The sequence below is a fragment of the Sycon ciliatum genome, chromosome 4 (genome assembly GCF_964019385.1).
Source record: "Sycon ciliatum chromosome 4, ocSycCili1.1, whole genome shotgun sequence".
In the NCBI taxonomy this organism is placed as follows: Eukaryota; Metazoa; Porifera; class Calcarea; order Leucosolenida; family Sycettidae; genus Sycon; species Sycon ciliatum.
This window is the reverse complement of record NC_088646.1, coordinates 39107417-39131568: the sequence shown is the minus strand read 5'-3', so window position 1 is coordinate 39131568 and position 24152 is coordinate 39107417. Positions and strand designations below refer to the sequence as shown.

At 48.4% G+C, this 24152-nt stretch overlaps 1 protein-coding gene across 1 annotated transcript; it reads right to left on the bottom strand.

The window, feature by feature from the left end:
• Positions 1-127: 127 nt before the first annotated feature.
• Positions 128-18168, bottom strand: LOC135816086 (mucin-19-like). Its single transcript, XM_065329456.1, has 10 exons — positions 17638-18168; positions 15557-15880; positions 14034-14096; positions 13655-13708; positions 12523-12664; positions 9338-9513; positions 8391-8664; positions 4811-4921; positions 2483-4490; positions 128-1387 (listed from the first exon to the last, which is right to left on the bottom strand). Exons 1-10 carry the CDS (start codon positions 18090-18092, stop codon positions 831-833), a joined length of 4164 nt encoding a protein of 1387 aa, XP_065185528.1. The 5' UTR covers positions 18093-18168; the 3' UTR covers positions 128-830.
• Between the last annotated feature and the right edge of the window lie 5984 nt (positions 18169-24152).

The window sequence follows — 24152 nt, the reverse complement described above, 5'->3', positions numbered from 1 at the left end:
GGAGAGATTAGACGGCTAATGTGCTTTTCCAAGCAGTTGAGCACTGCACATGCATGCACGGACACACACACACGAACACGCACACACGCTCGATCGCATACATGCAGCAACTGCAGGGTCATCAGCATTGAAGGTTACAAATCAAGGACACTTTGCTCACCATATTCCGTCGACTATGGTATGTACGACTCACTACAAGAAAACACGAGAGCGAGTGCTGAAAAAACCCGTGAATAGTAATACTTCAGAAGTATAAAACAAGAATACTGGCAAAAAAAGCTAGCCATGAGGTTAAAACTTTTGTTTCGTTAAAAAAAGATCAAAGAATATATCAAACCAAGAAACACCCGCTGTGGAAATATCATAGCAAACAATAATTGCAACAGCCGCTACAGTCACTACAGGTACCACAAGCCAAACGACAGGACTAAATATTACAATCAGATAAACACAGGCAGACCTCGTGCTTGCAAACCGTAGGAACATGGCAGGCGAGAAATAGGATAATTAGCAGAGGGGGGGGGGGGGAGAGAGAGAGAGAGAGAGAGAGAGAGAGAGAGAGAGAGAGAGAGAGAGAGAGAGAGAGAGAGAGAGAGAGAGAGAGAGAGAGAGAGAGAGAGAGAGAGCTCACCGAGCGCATCACCACTAACATACGAGTAGAAAGGAACAGCAGTAACTGTTATTCGTCCACGATACAGCACCACGTTAAAAGAAAGAAGTTAAAGATGTGTGCTGTGCTGCTGCCATAGGAACATAGCGTTAGGGAAGAAGGTGACGAGTGCCAGAGCATGAGAACAACTGAGTACCTGTCAAGCTAACAACCACACAACCTAGCGTTTCCTTCTCCGGGCTGGTCTCCTTGCGCCCCCTGATGCAGCGCCTGCTGAGAAGGCGGCATTTGGTGTGGTAGAAGCTGCTCCTGTATTACCTGCTGCCCCTGGTGTGCCCTGGAAAGGCGGTGAGGCGAAGTTTGCAGCAGCGTTGGCGGCACCTCCAGGTGTTGTACTGTTCGTGCCGAAGTTGAAACCGGTTGCGGCCGCAGGTGGCGAGGCGAATGATGCGGCGCCGGCACCGCCTCCAAACATGCCCATAGCACCAGGCTGTGCTGCCGCTGCTGTTGACCCAGGTGTGCTGCCACTTGCAGCAGCTGCAAAGTTAAAGCCTGTAGTCGACGGTGCAGCAGCAGCCGCTGTATTACCAGGAGGAGAGAACATGTTGGTTGCGGCTGTTGTGCTGCCCCCTGCGGCAGAGAACAAACCACCAGCCCCCGTACCGGCAGTAGCAGCAGGTTTGTTTGCCTGTTGGGCAGCTGTGGAGAACAGAGAAGACGATTGAGCAGTCGGGTTTGACGTCGTCGCTGAGCCGAACATGGATGCACCCTGACCGCCTGTACATAGCGACAAGTCAACACACACTTGGCATGAACATAAGCACTTGAAATCTGGAGCACATGTAGTAGACTGTAGTAAAAGACTGCAGCAGCAGCAACAGCAGTGGAATAGTGAGTAGTACATGCACAGTGCAGTACAACACTAGGTTCTACATGCTGGACACATCAACAATAGGTTCTACATGCTGGACACATCAAATGGAGTCTGCGGCATGGTCTCCTGTTTGAGCAGGGTTCTAGCCAGCTTGAAAGTGAAGAGGAGCGGCTGCTGGGAAAGCTTGACGAGTATTACAAGAAAAGAACAGCTGCATTGCTCCATGGAGCACAGCATGATCATGTAAGCACAATGGCATTTTTACTCCACTACAGTAATGAGCCAGCCCAGTGATTTGCTTGTTAGTACCCACATGCACACAATGCATCCTGCACAGGGATTGTTAGTACCCACATGCACACAATGCATCCTGCACAGGGATTGTTAGTACCCACATGCACACAATGCATCCTGCACAGGGATTGTTAGTACCCACATGCACACAATGCATCCTGCACAGGGATTGTTAGTACCCACATGCACACAATGCATCCTGCACAGGGATTGTTAGCACCCACATGCACACAATGCATCCTGCGCAGGGATTGTTAGTACCCACATGCACACAATGCATCCTGCACAGGGAACACAAGGGTGTTGACTATTCAAACCATGCATTGTACAGGTGTACATGTGGCGCTTTAAATTATGGGGGGGGGGGGCAAAATACGAAAGAAGGTGCAGCGCCACGCTACGCTGCGTTGCCTACAGTACTGAAGAGCATGACACAGTACTCTTACTGTAAGGGTGTACACACCCAGAGCACACAGACACAGATACACACACAGATGCACACACAGATGCACACAGATACACACAAATACACACAGATACACACAGATACAAAGACAGATACACATTCTGCTGCGGCAACAGAAGAGACCCACAGACACTATTTCTAGAATCTAGATGCTGCTGCTGCTGACAGATACATAAAACCGCACACGCATGCATGCGCACAGACAGACGCATGCACAAGCAAAAGAATCCGGACTTACCTGTGGTCGCACCTGCAGCCGCTGCGAAATTGAAACCGGAGTTGGCCGAGGCGGCCGGTGCTGCAGCAGTGCCTGGACCTGGTTGATTTGTTGTGCCAGAGCCAGAACCAGCGAAATTGAAGGCCCCGGCGGTGGTTGGCGCGGCAGCGGGCTTAGAAAACAAGCCGCCAGCGGGAGCTGCTGTGTTGGTCTGCGCCACTGTTGGAGCGCCACCTTGCTTGGAAAACAAACCACCAGTTGTGGTGCCCATGCCGGCGACTGCACCAGCTCTTGGTACCTGCTGCTGCTGTTGTTGCATGCTAGCAAACATACCTCCGGCAGCTGCAGGAGCCCCAGTGCCAGCGCCGGTGGATGCCATTTGAAAAGGACTGGCAGTGGCTGCAGGCTTAGGAGCAGCAGCAGCGGACTGGCCACTAGTGTTGGAGAACAAACCACCCATGGGCGCCGTCGCTGCTGCAGCCCCTGTTGCCGCACCAGCATTGGCGGATTGTGAGAAGAGGCCAGACGGCATTGCCGAGCCAGTTGTTGTCGCCGCTACTGTGCGTGTTGCTGCACCAGCAGATGCTGTCGCTTGTGGCTGCATTGAGAACAGACCCGATCCACCGGTGGTGGCGGCGGTGGCAGTAGGTGCAGGAGCTGCAGTAGCAGCACCACCCATGGAAAACAGACCGGAACTCAGGGCAGGGGCAGCAGCTGTGCCGAGCTGAGGCTGTTGTTGTTGTGTTTGATTGGCCGCCGACATTGAGAACAGACCACCTGGTTGTACAGAGGACTGCTGTTGCTGTAGACCTGTGTTGGACGTGGCAGAAAAACCACTCAAACCTCCGCCCAACGGGGTGTTGGTAGCAGCACCAGTAGCTGCCGCTGTCGTCGCTGCTGCTGCTGCACCCATGCCGAACATGCCGCCTGTCTTTGCTGGTACCTGACCAGGTGCAGTGCTGCTAGCCGCAGCAAGACTAGATGACAGCTGGAGACCAGTGCCAGCAGCAGGAGGAGCAGGAGCAGCAAGACCAGATGACAGCTGGAGACCAGTGCCAGCAGCAGGAGCAGCAGCCGGTGCAGGGGCCTTAGTGGACAACCCACCCAGTCCACTCAGTCCACCAAGCTGTATACCACCAGTGGAATTCTGCGCAGCACCTGTCGAAGGCAGAGAGAATCCCGAGCCCAACGCGCCTGCAACTGTTGGCAGGGAAGCGCCTGACGCGGTGGTAGCTGATGCCATAGAGCTAGTGGCAGCGGCAGCAGTAGTCGTAGCTGAAGATGCCAATGATGATAGACCGGCTCCTGGTTGAGACGAAGCAGGCTTTCCCAAGCCGAGTCCTCCACCACCCAGTGTAAGGCCGCCACCACCTAATGAAAGTCCACCACCACCGCCGATGCCGCTAGGTAATTTGAAACCAGTACTGCTACCACTACCTGCTGCAACAGTGCTGCCTGCGGATGATGACAGTTGGCCGAGAGCACCTGTGACTGAGGTTGTAGAAGCAGCACCCGCGGCACTGCTACCTGCACTCGATGATGACGGCAGCGGTGCAGCAGATGAGCTCAAGCCGCCCAGGACGGAGCCAACAGAGAGCTGTGATGCGGCTGTAGGAGCGGATGTAGCCGCGGCACCAGCGGGCGACTTAGACAGCTGACTGAGTGCAGCAGACAGGCCTGACGATGGCATGGCAGTAGAGCCAGTCACTGACGATCCACCTGTAGACGTACTGCCAGTTCCTAGAGAAAGACCACCACCAGTAGCAGCACCAGAGCTGAGTGTTGACGACAAGGTGGAGCTGGGAGCAGCAGTGGTGGATGCTGCTGACGCAGAGCTTGCACTGGCAGTTGTGGCTGGAACAGGTTTGGCAGTTTTCACCTTGCGGTTAGCTGCCTCTTCTTCCTCATCGTCGTCATCGTCGTCTTGAAGCAAGTACTTAACACGTTGACGAGCAGCTGCACGGTCTTCCTGGATGTCTTCAGAGGTAGGTGCTACCTCTGGTGAATGGCTGCGCTCAATACCAACATTCTGTACCACAATAACAAACACAGCATGGCAAACAATGTCTTGGTCAGACATACAGAGAAGGCAAGCTCAGAAGGAGAGAGAAAGAGAGAAAGACAGAGAGAGAGAGAGAGAGAGAGAGAGAGAGAGAGAGAGAGAGAGAGAGAGAGAGAGAGAGAGAGAGAGAGAGAGAGAGAGAGAGAGAGAGAGAGAAGAGAGAGAGAGAGACCTAGACTGGCACTGCAGGCCAGCAAGACAACAGTAGACTACAGTGAGCTATATGTAAACTGCAGTCTATACAACTGTGCGGCACGAGGCAGAGTCATGGCAATGAATTCCCTTACCTGTGGGCTCGGTCGAGTCAGCAAGCTACTGTCCACAAGAGGTATCTCTCGCAGCTTTGCACCACCAATACTCGTGGCTACTCTCTTTGTGTGTGGCTTTGTTGATGGAGCCTGTATACAATGCAATGCCGCAACAGAAACGCAAAAGAAGAAAAAGCAACCCCAAAAGACTTTGGACAGTGTCGTAAGTAGTAGTTACTAAGTACACAGTGCGTCAGTGGTACTGTTGCCTGTTTAGGTGTCTGCTTCCTCTGGGTAAACCATCACACAACATCACCAACACATGCCAACACACAACATCACCAACACATGCCAACACACAACATCACCAACACATGCCAACACACAGCAACACCAACACATGCCAACACACAGCAACACCAGCACATGCCAACACACAGCAACACCAACACATGCCAACACACAGCAACACCAACACATGCCAACACACAGTAACACCAACACATGCCAACACACAGCAACACCAACACATGCCAACACACAGCAACACCAACACATGCCAACACATGCCAACACACAGCAACACCAACACATGCCAACACACAGCAACACCAACACATGCCAACACATGCCAACACACAGCAACACCAACACATGCCAACACACAGCAACACCAACACATGCCAACACACAGCAACACCAACACATGCCAACACACAGCAACACCAACACATGCCAACACACAGCAACACCAACACATGCCAACACACAGCAACACCAACACATGCCAACACACAACATCACCAACACATGCCAACACACAGCAACACCAACACATGTCAACACACAGCAACACCAACACATGCCAACACACAGCAACACCAACACATGCCAACACACAACATCACCAACACATGCCAACACACAGCAACACCAACACATGCCAACACACAGCAACACCAACACATGCCAACACACAGCAACACCAACACATGCCAACACACAGCAACACCAACACATGCCAACACACAGCAACACCAACACATGCCAACACACAGCAACACACAGCAACACCAACACATGCCAACACACAGCAACACCAACACATGCCAACACACAGCAACACCAACACATGCCAACACACAGCAACACCAACACATGCCAACACACAGCAACACCAACACATGCCAACACACAGCAACACCAACACATGTCAACACACAGCAACACCAACACACGCCAACACACAGCAACACCAACACATGCCAACACACAACATCACCAACACATGCCAACACACAGCAACACCAACACATGCCAAAACACAGCAATACCAACACATGCCAACACACAGCAACACCAACACATGCCAACACACAGCAACACCAACACATGCCAACACACAGCAACACCAACACATGCCAACACACAGCAACACCAACACATGCCAACACACAGCAACACCAACACATGCCAACACACAACATCACCAACACATGCCAACACACAGCAACACCAACACATGCCAACACACAGCAACACCAACACATGCCAACACACAGCAACACCAACACATGCCAACACACAGCAACACCAACACATGCCAGCACACAGCAACACCAACACATGCCAACACACAGCAACACCAACACATGCCAACACACAGCAACACCAACACATGCCAACACACAGCAACACCAACACATGTCAACACACAGCAACACCAACACATGCCAACACACAGCAACACCAACACATGCCAACACACAGCAACACCAACACATGCCAACACACAACATCACCAACACATGCCAACACACAGCAACACCAACACATGCCAACACACAGCAACACCAACACATGCCAACACACAGCAACACCAACACATGCCAACACACAGCAACACCAACACATGCCAACACACAGCAACACCAACACATGCCAACACACAGCAACACCAACACATGCCAACACACAGCAACACCAACACATGCCAACACACAACATCACCAACACATGCCAACACACAGCAACACCAACACATGCCAACACACAGCAACACCAACACATGCCAACACACAGCAACACCAACACATGCCAACACACAGCAACACCAACACATGCCAACACACAGCAACACCAACACATGCCAACACACAGCAACACCAACACATGCCAACACACAGCAACACCAACACATGCCAACACACAACATCACCAACACATGCCAACACACAGCAACACCAACACATGCCAAAACACAGCAACACGAACACATGCCAACACACAGCAACACCAACACATGCCAACACACAGCAACACCAACACATGCCAACACACAGCAACACCAACACATGCCAACACACAGCAACACCAACACATGCCAACACACAGCAACACCAACACATGCCAACACACAACATCACCAACACATGCCAACACACAGCAACACCAACACATGCCAACACACAGCAACACCAACACATGCCAACACACAGCAACACCAACACATGCCAGCACACAGCAACACCAACACATGCCAACACACAGCAACACCAACACATGCCAACACACAGCAACACCAACACATGCCAACACACAGCAACACCAACACATGTCAACACACAGCAACACCAACACATGCCAACACACAGCAACACCAACACATGCCAACACACAACATCACCAACACATGCCAACACACAGCAACACCAACACATGCCAACACACAGCAACACCAACACATGCCAACACACAGCAACACCAACACATGCCAACACACAGCAACACCAACACATGCCAACACACAGCAACACCAACACATGCCAACACACAGCAACACCAACACATGCCAACACACAGCAACACACAGCAACACCAACACATGCCAACACACAGCAACACCAACACATGCCAACACACAGCAACACCAACACATGCCAACACACAGCAACACCAACACACACCCACCAACACAGCAACACACATACCCCCCCCCCCCCCCCCCCCACACCAACACACAGCAACACCCCCCCCCCCCCCCCCCCCCCACACACACACACCAACACACACACATACCATCACCAACACACACCATCACCAACACAGACACCCACAACCCCAGATAGTGCCAGCTGGAGTCCAGTCTGGAGCCAGGTAATATTGCAGGCAAGAAAAGCTACCCTTGCTCATACAGAGTGGTGCTGCAGGGTACAAGGAACTACCCTGCCAGCTCAAGACGATTGATGTAAGCACAACAATATCTGTCAGGTTGACATACAGTGAAGCCTGTCTAAGACGACTGCTCAAGGGACCTTCAAAGTGCGGTCTCTGTAATCAGGTGGTCTCCTTATCCAGGGTCATTTGACTGGAAATAGTGTCCCTTGGTCCTGGTTGCAGTGGTCTTCTGGGCCAGGTGGTCACCTTATCCGAGTGGTCACCTTATCCGAGTGGTCACCTTATCCGAGTGGTCACCTTATCCGAGTGGTCACCTTATCCGAGTGGTCACCTTATCCGAGTGGTCACCTTATCCGAGTGGTCACCTTATCCGAGTGGTCACCTTATCCGAGTGGTCGCCTTGACAGCTTTTACTGTACTACACAATACAAGTTGTTCTTACCTTTGCAGCAGCGTCATCAGAATTCACCGCCTCCTTGTCCTTGCCAGAAGTTGCTTTCTTACTGCTCTGTTTATGGTTGTTGTTAGCCGTCGCCGCCGAGGTACGACTGCTGCTCACCAACTTGTTTGGCAAACTCTTGATCGGTGCCCCGGTGGTGGTGGCAGTGTTCTTGTTGACCAGCGCCGCTTTCTGCTGGTTGGACGCGCTCGCCCTGGTCTGAGGTAGCGGGTCTTCGGTCATCTCAATCTCGTCATCGTCCAGAATGCGCAACGTCCTTCAGCACAAGAGAGCAGGGGCAGAGAAGTTCCCGTACCAGTGTTCGTCTTTCACGGAGAGGCAGTGACAAACGCTCTATGATAACCCTGTGCTAATTTCTGCCAGCTGGGCAAGAAACACAAGCCCTCCAGGGTCTAAAGACAATTTCAGTCGCTATTTTGTAGATGGGGTTTCAGGAATCACTCACAAGAAGGACAATACACGGAATCATTGAAAAAGGGCCGATCAACAATCAAAGACTGCTACATAACTGGGGTTTATAGCAAAATCTGCTATGCAAAAAAATGAGAGTGAACTCATCCACATAGTACAATGTATACCATTCGGATCGAAGACCGTGATAAAAAGTAGACCTAACCTTCCACGGTGGTCAAGACTTTAAGCAGGCTCACACGTACCCCAGTCATTTGTTGAAACTACATTTTCACTGTACATATACCGGTAGAGGGTAATTTATAGGGCTGCAATGGGTGAGAGTTGCGAACACAATTGCGAAAACACCGTCCTCCAACTACCCGATCAGGTTCTCATGAGCAAACTGCTACCCGAACACCCGCTCTAATTACGGGTAGCACAGGTACCATCCCTACTACTCAATGACACCACTTGTAATTTATTGTTTTGATGGCAATTCACAATAATTTCTTAGACTTCTTTTAAAAGTTCTTTACCTTCCTTTTCCAGGTGAAGATGTGGAAGATGAGGCACCGGGTGAAGATGATGAAGCAGGCTCCTTTTCTGCAGGTGCCTCTTCAGACATGCTGGTATCCGAGGAGACAGCATCCTTCTCCGTTGTTTGCCTCTTGCGTGTACCCTCTGCAGTGTCATCGGCTGCTTTCCGCTTGCCCTGCGGTGCAAGAGCACAGCAGCAGCAGCAGCAGCAGCAGAAGTATTACATATTTTACAATATTGTTGTAAAACATGTAAACTAATTTTCGGTGTATTAAAAATTCGGTGTCAGGGACCTGATGGGTTTCAGGTGTAACTTAGAATTAAGTAACCAGCATTCCCTTCACATACAGTGCATACTCCAGTGCCTTTTAGGTGTAATCTAACTTTAGGTGACTGGTTTCTCTACCGAAATCACCGAAAATACTGTGTTTTACAGTACACAGAAGGCAAACTACAGTGCGGCTCAACGGAATCCGATGGAGCGAGTCAAGTGAGCGCCCTGCACCAGTGAACATCCCGGCATGTGCTTGACTCACAAAATCGAATTTCATTGAGCAGCCCTGTACATGTACAAGGACTGCTACCCCATGATCATTAATTTTCATGTTATACCAATGTATGTAAAGAAGCGGGTAGCAAACCAGATTTCCCAGATTTGAAAACGTAGATCTCCCACAACAGAGAGTGTCCATTGAACTACCACTCATCGCAAAGTAACGGAGAGTGAATTGGCTAAGGGGCCGTCTGCAATAATCTTTTTTTTTTTTTACGAAACGAACAAGTTTTGTTTATGGCCGGGTGGGACCCCAGGGTAGCAGCCAGTTTCGTTTTGAAAAATATTGAAACTCTAAGAAATCATCGCGTACCCATGCATGCATGTCTCTACCTAGTACTCGTACATATACAAGCCAGCATTACAAAGATGCCGCCTCCCACGCGGTAGACCGTGCACTATGTCCACGACACATACCGGTACATGTGCTCACATAACATTGGCATGCACCTGTTTTTTCTGCCAAAATGCCTAATTTACGCAGCCAAATCTTTTTGGGAAGCAGGCGAAGAAGGGACCGCTTTTTCGGCCCGGCCTGCCCAACACCAAGTATTACCGAGTGATGGAGGCATTGTGGCAGTGTTGCCACACCATTTTAGCCAAACATCAGCAGGATTAAAAAAATGCATCATCCGGAGCCTTTGGCCCCGGAATCTGCATCATGACTTCTAAACCAAGCAGAAGGTCAAAATTGAACATTTTCATGGCTGTTGTCGGCAGGAGAAGGTCAACTGCCGGCAGGTCGTGACATGCCTCCAAAATCGGCAGGCTACTGACATGTTGGCAGGTGTGGCAACCCAGCAGAAAGCAGTTCTTGGCTGTTGCTCAACGAGAATGGACACTACTCTACAAGCACGATGCCGACGCAAGGAAGTCACTGATGGATAGAGCAGAAAGGTTGGCGAGCGCTGACAGCAAGTCGACGAAATCATTTCTGCGTGATCGTGATGTGCCTCCATCGGAGAGTTGTGCGAGCGCTTCTCCGCCTGTGTGCATGTCCGCTCCTGAATTTTCGAGGCCGCACAAAGCCACGATTGAGAAGCTCCTAGCAAAGTTGAAAGTTGACAAGTGCAGAATTTTGACACAGGATGTCACCGCCAAGGTTTCGCTGGTGTCGCTGCTTGACGAAGTCAGCCAACTAATTGGACTTAAAGCTATCGATATCCTCTGTGGATACTGGGACAAGCTGACGTTTTATAGCCAAGCTGTCATGCCTAGTGGTGTACCCAGCACGGACTGTGAGGAACGTGATGGAGACCACGAGGACCTGGCTACTTTCGTCAAGTCGTCACGATGTGTCATTGAACGAGATGCAGCAATGCAGGAGACTCGATCACTGCTGTCATTTCTCTGCAGGCATGTTTCACGCTCCACGTACCAGACAACCTTTCTAAAGTGTGACGATGATAGCTGTGAACATTGCGTTGCCCATCCTGTTGAGGCTGTCAAAGCTGTTAATCTTCTTCGTTCTTACGGTGGCGGTCTGTTCACGTCTACACCCAGTGTGCCAGTGCACATCTTGCTGGCCACTAGGCACTATTGTACATAGCTAGCATGCCGCACTTAACATTCTCTAGGCAAAGCACAGCTACTGCTTGATTCTGGTTTACCGTCTGGTGAGCCAGATCGCTGCCAGTTTGGTTGCAGCTACGTCTTTACGTCTGTCCGATGCTGAACCGTCATGTGTGCTTAGTTCATCTGGTCAACTGGAAAGAGTATAGGAAGGCCTCAAACGAGACATCCGCCAATTCGTCAACTGCCGAGGCTTCAGCTACCGCATCACAAACCGTGACATCAGCAGCTGAGTCATTAGCAGCAAAACGGGTGTGCCATCGTCGCAAGTATGACGGCTGCAACATGGCATTTACCACCAATTACCAGCTTCAACAGCACCACAAGGCGGAGGGACACCAGCTGAAGAGTGGTCGCCCGTCCAAAAAATGAGCTGAAAAACCGAACAGATGGCCAATTTTGCAAAAAAAATGACGTTTTGCGCATAGATGGTGTTGTTTAGTGCACACGTCAGAAGGCTCTTTGTGTGCTGTGAACAAAAAATAAAGATCAATTTCTGCACAATGTCTCAAGGCAAATCATTTTTTCGTTTCAGGAGGAGGGTGAGTGGGGGTGGGTCATAGCTAAACTTTTTTCATTTCGTGAAAAAGATCCGGATGACCCCTAACCGTATCGGCAAGAGTACATAAACCAGAGTGTGCAACTGTGCATATCAGATCTGAAACAGCGCAGTTCGTGCACTACGTCACCCTGATGAGATCAGCCAAGCCGCGACTTGCGTAGAGCTCAAATTTTCATGTTTCATAGCCCGGAAATCAGCCAAGTTTGCTTGATTTTAGACGTCCTGTTTCAGGATTTCGGTGTTTTGTGTGACTGTGTACGCTGCGTACATCCACCGACAAGTAAAGTCACCAGGCTATCCGTCTCAAAAAACTGAAATCAGGACAAACTCAGTGAACTGCACCACCGCGACTGGTTACGCAACTTTTCACCGTACCTGTGGCTTACCATGCCGTCAGAAATGACGTAGTGCACGAATTACGCTCCCACAGGAGCCATCCCGAGTTGCACACTCTGGTTTATGTACTCTTGGTATCGGGGAAAAAAGGCGAGCTGTACCTTGCTTTTGGATTTGGGCGAGCTAGCACGCTCCTCGGTCGATTTGTCTCGCTGCTGCCTTGCCTTCTTCACATCGCGTGATTTATCCACACTCTCTGACACATCGGCTGGCCGCTTCTTACTGATCTTGCTCGAGTCAGTTCTGCAAAGTCGAAAGTGCACACAGAGAAAAGAGAGAAAAGAAATGATGCACAAAGTCACTTTCTTCCAGATCAACTTGTCCAATCACAAATCTACAACAAAACACGATAGAAAGAAAAAACTACAAATCTCAAGCTATTCTTCACCATCATCAGCAATAAGATCTCCGAAATTCATGAACCAGTTTTCGGGCATTCTCTTCAAACGAAATACACGTACAAGCAACCAGAGCCAATGAAACATACTTGAAGTACTTGGATAAGTAGCATCACAAAAAAAAGGCTGGTAACCATCACAACTAGGTGATAGCAGTTTTCCTTTCCCTGATAAGCTTCCTGTCTCCAAGAAAGTTAAAACATGATAGCATAGCCATACCCATTGGTCAGAATGTTCTATTCTCCCGTGCCACAACTGGGCAGAGTAGGATAAAAATGGGCGGTAAATGGCATTACAATGTACGGATATACAGTGCGTATCGGTTATAGCGTGGTCGTGTAAAAGAATATACTGCCTACAAGAATGAACTCTCATGTTTTCATAATCATAACATGGATTTCAAGTGCACATTTATTCTTACAAGCAATTTTATCCCATAGTAGAATACATCGGTCCTAAGAATGGACTTTGTGTAGCGAAACATGCCAGATTAGTACAAAGTGTATCGCCTGTTACTGGCTGTAGTTATAACATCTGTCCAATTCCGTTCTGATCTGACTCTCGTTGCGTCGCAGTGCTGCAGATTCAACTGTTATGGTCATGTAACTCATTTTGCATAGCCACATGGTAAGACTATGGGACTATGACCAGCCACATGCACAGAAGTACTGTCACCATGTACGATGATCTTCCTGCCCATGCGCACATGCATGTGATATGCCACACTTGATTTATTGAGTGTAAGAAATATCGGAAATAAGAATAGAAAGTCGTTTTTCAAACACCCACGCTATAACCGATACCTACTGTACACATCCGTATTATTGGGTCTTACCGAATTTTCTTGGCAAGCTGTTCGCTGTCATCGTCATCAGACGATGCGCGCTTTCTGCAGTCAAGACAACACGTAAAGTACGATGACGAAATACACACGGACAAACTATTTATAGTATTGCCAGGAGAAATGAACTATTCTCCCATTGCAAACAATGCCATACAAGTATGTGTGAGAACCTGAGGGCATTTGAGAAATGCCACCACCAACGCCACACACTCAGACTGCACTTTTGTCACACGCTTGCCGCTCAGCTGCAGCTGTGTGTCATGCCTCATGGTCCATGGTCTCCATACCAACAGACTGCTCACATAATTGTGCCAATCAAGAATACCCGGTGTACATGTACTGTAATGCAGCAGCATCCATGGAGATTTACCTGCACTTTTGCTTGAGTGCCGCCATGACAGTCTCCTTGGCAGCCGGATTGGGAGCTGGCTCACTGTAGGAGAGGGCACAGAGACAAGAGTGAGGTAGCACAGACACCATGAATAAACATAGTTATACAGTACATGTACCGTAAAGTCCGCTGCAAACGCCCACCCCGTTTTTGCAAGATCTGCTGGCCTGTGCACACTGACCCCATGCACTGTCACCCCTACTGTACGAAAGTGCATCTCACACCGTAGTGCGAAGAGGGCTTTGCTACGGTAAACTATGTCCACTTTCCTGGTTTCAAAGAATCTTTGGGCACTAGCTACGAGCTAGCTCCTAGTGATTTTATGATGATGGTTGTTTTATTGCGCAAATCCAAACGGTAGTTTCTTCCGAATAACAAGGTAGTGAAGAACAGAGTATTGCAGGAACCTTTTAAAATACACTTCTGACGGTGTTTGAAGCCATCATTTCCAAATCACGCATCACGCAAAGGCAAGGGTTTTTCTCGAGCACTTCAGAGTTTTCAACAAGTTAGCAGCGACTTTGTAGGTGCAGCTTCTGTGACATCCCCCCTGTTCGACTTGCAACTGCAATACGGCGACAGGTCAAGTCGTTAAATGACGCCTCGTCAGAACAATCACCATTCCGTTCTGAAAGCGCGACATCGTGGCAATGCAGAATTTTCATGATTTGAAAACCAGATGGACTCTGGGGCATCACCACATGGACAACGAAGTAAAAACAAAGACATTTATCGAATGAAGGGAAATCTCGACAGAAGTTTATCTTTGCAGCAAGATAATGACAATCGCTTTTGCACAGCCTCCTGGTAAGACATAGGCAGTTTGTAGGCATTACAGTCGTTCTCGTACGCATTCGACCTTCATGCCAGTTGTTTACAACTATATTGACCTGAAAAAGACGAAAATAGTATGGACCTGCTGGGGTGGGCGTTTGCTGCGAAGTGGGCGTTTGCAGCGGACTTTACGGTACATGACATTGTGCACGCATAGATGTGCATACATACAGGTCTGGTTGTGGAGGGTCAGTGCAATGGGGGACCAGCGGGGAGCGTAGCTACCTGTGCAGAAATGCCCTCACATACTGACAGTGCCACACGCTACAGCACAGGTCAGCATCAGCCCAGTAAACCCGTGTCTACACTGTGTCACTCACACAACACAGTCAACAGACACTTACAAGTGCCCTACACCAGTACCATGCATACACACTACGTGTACGATGCCACGTAATTGATGATAACACAGTGGGCAAGGCATACAAACCAGATCACACACAAAATACTTCACACATAGTATTAAGATTGCAAACTAGTCTTAATTTAACTAGATAATGTACAGGAAGTATCCACAAGCTCTTCATCCCATTCTCCTCGCAGCAGTAAAACAGTCACACAGTCACACACTGATTACGAGGCAGTACAAGCAAGAGCAAACCAACACTCCAGACCTGACACGGAGCATTAGACGACTCCAGGCAACTCTACTGGAGTACAAAATATACCTTTCTTTGCTGATTGACACCGGAGGACGAGATGGTGGTGCCACACGGCTCATGACTGGACTCGCCACCATATCGGACCTGCCCTGCGTATTCAGCGCGCGGGAGGCAACCGCCACAAGGCTTCCTTCTAGGCCTGCTGCTGCAGATGCTGCTGCTGGCATGGCTGGTGATGCTGCTCTGTCGACAGACAGATGTGATACAGGCATGCTAAGCTGGCTGCTGGACTGGAGGCGAGCAAATGCTGCCTCCTGTCGTGATGGCAGGGGAGCCGGTGGCACAGGGGAGAGTTCGGCCGTGCGCCTTCGCATGAACGGTGGCGACTTCCTGCAAGCACACACACAGACACAGTGCACGCACACGCAGACACACACACATCACACACACACACACACGTGCGCACAGACATGCACACGCACACACACACACACACACACACACACACACACACACACACACACACACACACACACACCTGCTGTTCATGTACAGTATTTCGTGAAACCGTTTTCACAATGCCTACGCATGCTATTCATTGATTACCATACTTGCTCCGTCACTAGCAGCCTATCATGAACTAATCTTGAGTACCTGAGAGGATCGAAAACACCTCCATTCCCGGAACAGACTATCAGCTGCACTGACTAAGTGAGAAAAATAGCCAATAATTCGCCCATAGGGCATCATCAGGGCATCGATGAGGAAGAGGAGGCAAAACATGGTACCAGTATATAACTACAAACAATACAGCCAGATGAATGCTCTACAACTCACACATCCCGGTCATGCAATTGGCAAAGAAACTAAACAGTCTTCACTTGTAAGGTGACCATTGGAAGAGAACAGAGCGAAAGAAGAAAAAACTATCACAGCACATACAAGAACAGTGCCAAGTGTGGGAATGCTAAAAGTGATGTGTGTATGTGACAAGTACACTTGCAAAGTGTGTGTATTTGCTGTGTCAGGTGGGAAAGTGCAGTGGCAATTCGAGAAGATGGGTGTTGATATTATCCAGTGACGATCCTGTGAAAACCAGGGAGTAGTAAAAAAATGTATTTTACTACTCCCTGGTGAAAACTGATCAACTAGGTGGCAACTGTCAATGCCATTGTTGAATAAGCCTCTTATACGGGCGATCACAGAACATGATATCACTGGCCTGACACAACAGTTACTAAAGAAAAAGCAAAACAAAACAAACAAAAAATTTTAATAAAAAGAAAATGAAACTTGACAATCTGCACACATTGACAACTGTCAATGCAATTGACTGCCGGTTTGCGCTTCCGGTTTAGACAAAAACAAAGTATCCTGACACTTTGTTGGCCCCCCTCCCTTGACAGGTAGACAGTAGTAGAAAGTGTGTGTTAGAGGGCACAACTTCAAGAACCCCTGGCTGCACACTTTGAAGGACAGACTGTAGTGAACATCACCCCCACGGCAGCACACAGATGGCGTACATACAAGGTTGGCAGTACTGACATGTTGCCAATGCCCCAAATAGTCATAGCTATTTATTGCTAATATTGGTAGAGCATCGCTAGCCATAAGCAAGGGTCACTGGTTCGAGTGCTGGTGGTTACAGTCCATTTTTTCTTCAGACTTTTACCGTTTGCATCTTTCCCTCAAACCAGTGAATATCTTATGACTTGGGGCTCCCTGCATGCTAGTTTGTACGTGAAGTGTGTGTGTGTTACAGTGAGGGCTGCATCCCACCCGCCTCTGTGGATTCACAGGAAGCGTGAGTTTCGAAGTCTGAAGAAAATGCTGAACGGTCGCTGCTTAATCGGTGACTACACCATAGCTGAGCCATGCTAATCGGGTGCACGCTGCTATGTCAACCTGGACCCGAATTCTGCACCGGTGTACAGTCAACTTTGCATATAACGACACCAGGCGGGTCATTAGAAAAGTGTCGTTATACCCGAAGTCTCATTATATGTGTACAGGTAGATGGGACTTTGCCCTGGGCATGGACATTCTGTCGTTATTCGCGAATTGTCGTTATATCCGCAGTCGTTATTAGCGAAGTAGACTGTATACCCAAAAAGAACTACAAGCACACTAGGTTCACAGACACTCACCCAAATTCTAATTTTCGACTGAGGGGATCAGCTCGCAAGACTGGCCTCCTGAGCTGTGAAGCGGCCTGCTGCACATTCGTAAAGGCAGCCCCTTGGCCGACAGCATTACTGCCACTCTGCATGACGTCATTATTGGTAACAACAGCAGCAGCAGCCCTGCCAGCAGCACTAGCTGCAGGCAAACCAGACTGACGAGCAGCAGGCACTGATGCAGTCTTGCCGTCTGCAAACTTTAGGGACGATGCCTGGGCTCCTTGCGTCTTTACCACTTTGGCAAACAGACGATGAAAATAATCGCGTCGTGATAAATAGAATGAAAATACTCCTCCACAAAATAGCAGCACGCAAGCCGCAGCACAGTAAACATTCCAAGAAGGAAGACCAAGGAAAGTTCCAAGCACACCTAATGCTGCAGCCCCAAAGGACACCAATGGCGACACCTTCCCCTGAGCCATGACAATTATTTTTACCTTGAATGGTCTTTCATTTTGAAAACACTCAACAACAGAAAATAACCAGATCCGGATACTTCTACTCTTTCTCGTTTTTTCTCTACTTTTTCGTGTGGGTGGTTGTTTTCGAACTGCGTGGGATCAGGGATCGCGGGACCTCATCATCCGCCTCAGCGCAGACCTGCGTTTCCATGGTGAAACCCGACACAATCATAATCGATCCCGGCACGGCCGGATCGATCATTCATGCATACACTGTACTCGTACTCGTCATAGACGAGGTATATTAGAGAGGTTCCGCATAACGTAATTACGTTAGTAAAAAACGTAGTCGATCTACGGAAAGTCTTACGTAAACTGCATGCGCATCTGTGTTCCGCCATACGGAGTTTTCAAATCACGTAGCTGCCCTTGGCAACTCCGAACGCGGCAGTGTACGACCAGATCGACCTGGGGAGAGAGTCATAAATTTGTACCCCAATCCACTTACGGACCAGCTACGTTATCAGAGCCCTATCTACGTACTCTACGTAGACAACTTTCCGTAAGTGGAGTGCAAACTCGCGAATTCACGGGTTTTCCCCGCCCACTAACGTAAAGTTGCTCAACTTTACGTAGTGCGGAACCTCTCTATTATGTATCAGATTGCAACGACCAGGAGGCCCTAAGTAGTGGCTGCAAATGACCGATATCCGTCACTTGCAGCTCTGCATCAGAGACCTGTAGCTGGCCTGAAGAGTTGTAAAATTACTCCTTCGTAGCCGGGCGAGTCAGAGCGAGGGCGATTCACGGCTTGGTCAAAAAACTGTCGGCCTGGAACGTAAACGTCGATCTGCCGACACAGTTCACCTGGTTCACACGCCTGACCTGGCATGCTGCCTTGCGTGAAAGGAACATTTTTCCGAAAGCAAGCTTCTTCTCCAAAATTCGAAATTTCCTTCCAAAAATGCCGTCGTCCTTGACCTCGAAGCTGAATGTTGTTAGGATAGAAAATTAGCGAAGATGTAGCCGACCCATTCTGGCAAGCCGTGTGCCCTCTGGATATGCAGTTGTTCGCCATGGTCAACAATCTTCTTCTCCTTCGTTCGTACTTTCACTTTCCTGACCACGAATACAAGCGGTACCCATGCTCAGGTTAGTGTTTATTTGTCTGTCTATGCACATACATGTACATGTATTACAATGTACTGTTCGTGCTGCAGGCACTGGCCGATCATGGAAATAGAGGAAGCAGCCAGCTTTCTTTGAATTCTCGTGCTTTCAACAAAAAATATGTACACACTTTCCTTGGCTCCTCTTTCCCACCGCCACCATGCATGCACAATCGAGCTTGCTTTAATGCCCTGCAGTGCAGAATGCTCCCACCACCGCAACTACCACCGCCGCCACCACTACCAGCAGCAGCACCACCACCACCACCACCACCACCACCACTGTGACCACCACCACCACCACCACTGTGACCACCACCACCACCACCACCACTGTGACCACCACCACACCACCACCACCACCACCACCACCACCACCACCACCACCACCACCACACTACCATCACTATAGAAGCATTGTCGTGCACGGCACGTCTGCAAGAGAAAATAATAGTACGCCAGTGTGGAAATGCCCTGCAGTGCAGTATGCTCCCGCCACCACCACCACCACCACCACCACTATGGAAGCATTGTCACGCACTGTACATCGATCCACAAGAGAAAATATGCCAGTGACTTACTAGCACCTCCATGCTGCATGCGGACCTGGACACAGCACTGTTCCCTCTGCAGGAAAGGGGGCGGGGTGTATTTCATTGTCCCTGCTTGAAGTAATAATGACTACATGACAAGATGTCCAGCTAACTTTGCCAGTAACGAACGACCCTTGATCGGGCATGAGAAAAGTGTTGCTATTTGGGAGTTGGCGTCATTCACGGGGTTGAAAATATACGGCTATATTGTTTCTAGGTCTGAAGATAGTTTCACTATCTGTGGGTTGTTATACCCGTGGTTGACTGCAGATACGTTTGGATTATTCTATGAGTATGTGAAGGGTATACGTTAAATATTTTCCCGAGGATATAGCACGAGGAAATTATGGGGAATGCAGTACATGTATAGAATGGTGCAATCCACTTCTCCCAGGGCACTTTCCCAAGACTCCTTCCAATATTCACTCTTGGCGCGACCCATGTGAACTGAGCGGGGTGTATCGTTGAATATACTCCTCTCAGAACGTCTACTAATTGGCTGAAATCGCCCAAATCATACCGTGCCATGGATCAATGCATGTCAGGGAGTCGTAGCACCCAAGGAAACAACACGAGATCATGATACCCAAAATGATGTACTGTAAAAGCGGAAATTTTCAATGGTGTTTTATTTTCGGTAACTTCGGTGCCGACAATTTTTACCGAAAAAATGCACCGAAATTTTTCGGTACTACTTAGTAGTGCTAGCACCCTTACCTGGAAAGCGGGTATTACCGAAAATTTCCCTCCACCGAACCACCGATTTTGGAGAATTATTACACCATCAAAAATGTCTGCTTTTACAGTACACAGATTGGATCCATGGAGATTCTACATGATCCGTGGTTTATGCAACTCGTGATCGCGGACTTGACCCACTGGCCCCCAGCATGGGTCAGTCAAGCGATGCTATATGCGAGCATGTATGTATCGCACTTGCCCCTCAGGCAGTAAGGGCAACTGTCACTGGCAGCCCGGGGTTGAACCCACATTATTAATTTTTGAAATTTTCTAGGGTGACACGAAAAGCTTCACGCACTGGGTGGTCACTCTCTATTCATGTATACCACTCTGCCAATAGTGCATAGAGCTCTCTTTTGAGCTGCCCAGCTGGCCCTCGTTATGATTTAGGCTGAAAGTCTACCGTGCTGTCTCCCTTATTATTATTTATGCTATGACTCCATAATGCATATTATCAAGAGTACATAACCCCCCAGAGTGTGCAACGCCGATCCAGCTCTGCATAGGGTCTTGGTCGAGCGGAATCGGATCTTCTGATGTCATGCGTACACTCCACACCAGCTCAAGGCCGGTCTCGAGGCAGGGCACCGTTGTTTTTGATCCAAGAGTACCCGCGACTCCCCGGGTTCCCCTCAGATGTGTACGGTATTATGACGCAAAGATCCGATTCCGCTCGACCAAGACCCTATACCTGTATACAGAGCTGGATCAGGCGTTGCACACTCTGGGGGGTTATGTACTCTTGATATTATGTACAGAAGAAAAAATCCCGGGGCTCCGTTGATGAAATTCTGTTTTGTCAAGTGGGCATTTTTGATTATTGTGAATGGCGTGTAGTGCCATAGTACAGTTCCTTTTGCTACGTAACGTTTGCACAAGTCACGTTTCAGCAATTGAACTAGGAAGATCTATGTCTCTGATCTTGTCACTTGGCCCGGCTGGTACTGTGCATTAACAACCATTGTCAGGCACCCTCGAAAGACCAACAGCGATGAGTTCATGACCCAAGCATTATTTGGGCCGTTAAGTTGACTAAACGGGAGTGTAGCAAGCTTTGATCGGCGTACTTCCTTCCGTACGTAGTGAAATGTCCGAGCTGAATAGATTCTATCTCCTGCGGTTTAGTACAATAGTTCCACACCTAATACTGTAGATTCGACGTCTCCAAGAAAAATCTCCATGGAGACTGGAAACTATAGCAGATCATAAATGACGCAGCAGCTCAGCTGATTCCCTAGCTCGTGTCTAGGTTCATGTACTTTGGTCAACGTGTTGTGGCAGACTCCATGTGCAAAGCTGCATACTCTTGGGGTTATTGATTCTTGCTTATAATTCATGCATAGATATGAACATCATAATAATTGAATGTTGGCAAGACCCAACAAGGTGTCCCTTAGATCAGATCTTCACAAAATGCACATACTGTAAGACATGTATATATAACGAGGAAGCAAATCTAACGTTTTAACGGATGACATTTCTTCGTTATAATAGATCCATTGAGGCCGTACTGCTTCATATATGCTGTGTGTGTATATGGCAGAATACTGCAAGATTGTTAACATATCTTCTCGTTAACCTATGAATTTTGGACAATCGTTAAATGTGCGACTCGTTATAATAACATGTCTTACAGTACATCTTGAAAAGCCGTATTTTGGTTTCACATACACGTCTCATTTCTATCACAGAGATCAGCCGCCATGGGCCATTGGTGGCAATACTGGTAGGAGTCGCCCGAGGCTTAGCCAATAAATTCCGTTCTATACCCAATATACATACCCGAACTGGGCACAAATCTATCCCATTCCTTGGTGCTGACCCCTTTGATGCGCCCCCGAATCCCTTAGCATTATTAGTACGTCCAATTCATTTCGTGATCAGCTCACCGCATGCTCAGTACTGTGTTGTAAAGTATGCAAATTTCCGACGCTTTTAAATTGCAGCCTCCCCAGGGCAAAAACACATCTCGGCCACATTGAAATTTCAGCCTGTACTGCTGATGCCTGTATGCACTGTCACGTTGAACCTTGCAAAACGAATTTTAGGCTACAAATGCCCAGTAAATAAAAGGGGAGAAGGCACTGAACGAAGCGTCAACCTACGAATACAACCTCAGTGCAACAACGTGCTCTTTCTCTTTCTGCTTGTGTAAGCAGAAAGAGCATGTTGTTACACTGAGGTTGTATTCGTAGGTTGACAGTTTGTTCAGTGCCTTCTCACCTTGGGTTACGTAATCTTGTTACCTTTTGCGTTTCCTCTAGTAAATAAAAGGGGGGTTGTCAAATGACAACCGCTCTATTCAGTTGCTATTCACTCCTGGCGCATGCGCTGGACGAAAAATTCTTTTATTAGTGATGTTGAAAAAGTATGCGGTTGTCACTTGACAAACCTCCTTTTATTTACAATTTAGTTGCGTGATGTCCACCACTTTCCGAATTAAAAATGCACAGGCCGTTAATAGCCGAAAATAAAATATGCGCCGAATATGCAGTACCTTGCGCACTCTGTTAGAAGACATTAGGGCTACTGGGAATGAATGCCCAAGTAAAATGATGAAGTACAGTAATACAATACTATAGGGAGTGCATTTGCCATGAATGCACCAAGCCAACTCTCCTATACAAACAGTATAGTGTTGCTGCCAAAAATATGATTAGCTAAAGTTGCCTTTTTGCATTATTATGGTTGAACTTTTTTTTCCTGTAGCCTCGTTCCCATGCTGTGGATTTAATCACGAAATTTGTTAGCAAGACGAAGAGGTTTTATGTGAGCTTACTGTTATTCTACCTGCACTTGCTTTTATCTTTTTTTGTGCAGGACTCTGAGAAGCTGGAGGGACCCCACAAACCTCAAGCATTGAGGATACAACTTTTAACCAAGAACCAGGCAACATGATGTGCATGTATCACGTTCGCTGTGATTGCATCGTTTCAGGGTACACTGACAACATACTAGTACTAGTAACTAGTCCTTGATTAGCAGCAGTGGCCTGAATTATTGCCTGGCCGCTATTCATATAATCGTTTGGTGCTTACTCATCGCCTTGTTCTGTCTCTAAAATGGCGTATGGGTGTTCCGAGGCTTGTAATATTTGCTCAAGCCACGCATTGGCATTGGTGTATGTCGGTAAATGCCAGCCACTGCTGCCTAGCTCAACATGTTTTGTATGATGTAGAATGCGCTCTGTGTATCTACAATCGAGTGACCTGCTTGTGTGGGCCAACTGCAACTACACCAACAGTTGCACTAGTATGTGCACTGTGCTGGCACAGTGTATCATACTCAGTCTTGTCACTTCTTCTCCCACGTTTACTGTATTGTTTAATTCACTGTACACATCTTGCCCAGCTCCTCTAAGGCCACACAGAATTAGTTTGTTGTTTTGGGCCACTACACTCAGCTGGTGTAAGGTTGGTCTGCTTCTCTCTTCCTTCTCTTTGACGTGTCCAGCCAATCATTCATGTCAAGCTTTGCATAACTTAGATCACTGTATATACAGTCACCTGGCTGGAAACGTCCATGCCTGCAAACTCGCATCTTTCTTGAGGGGCCCCATTTTATAGAGTGGACGACAT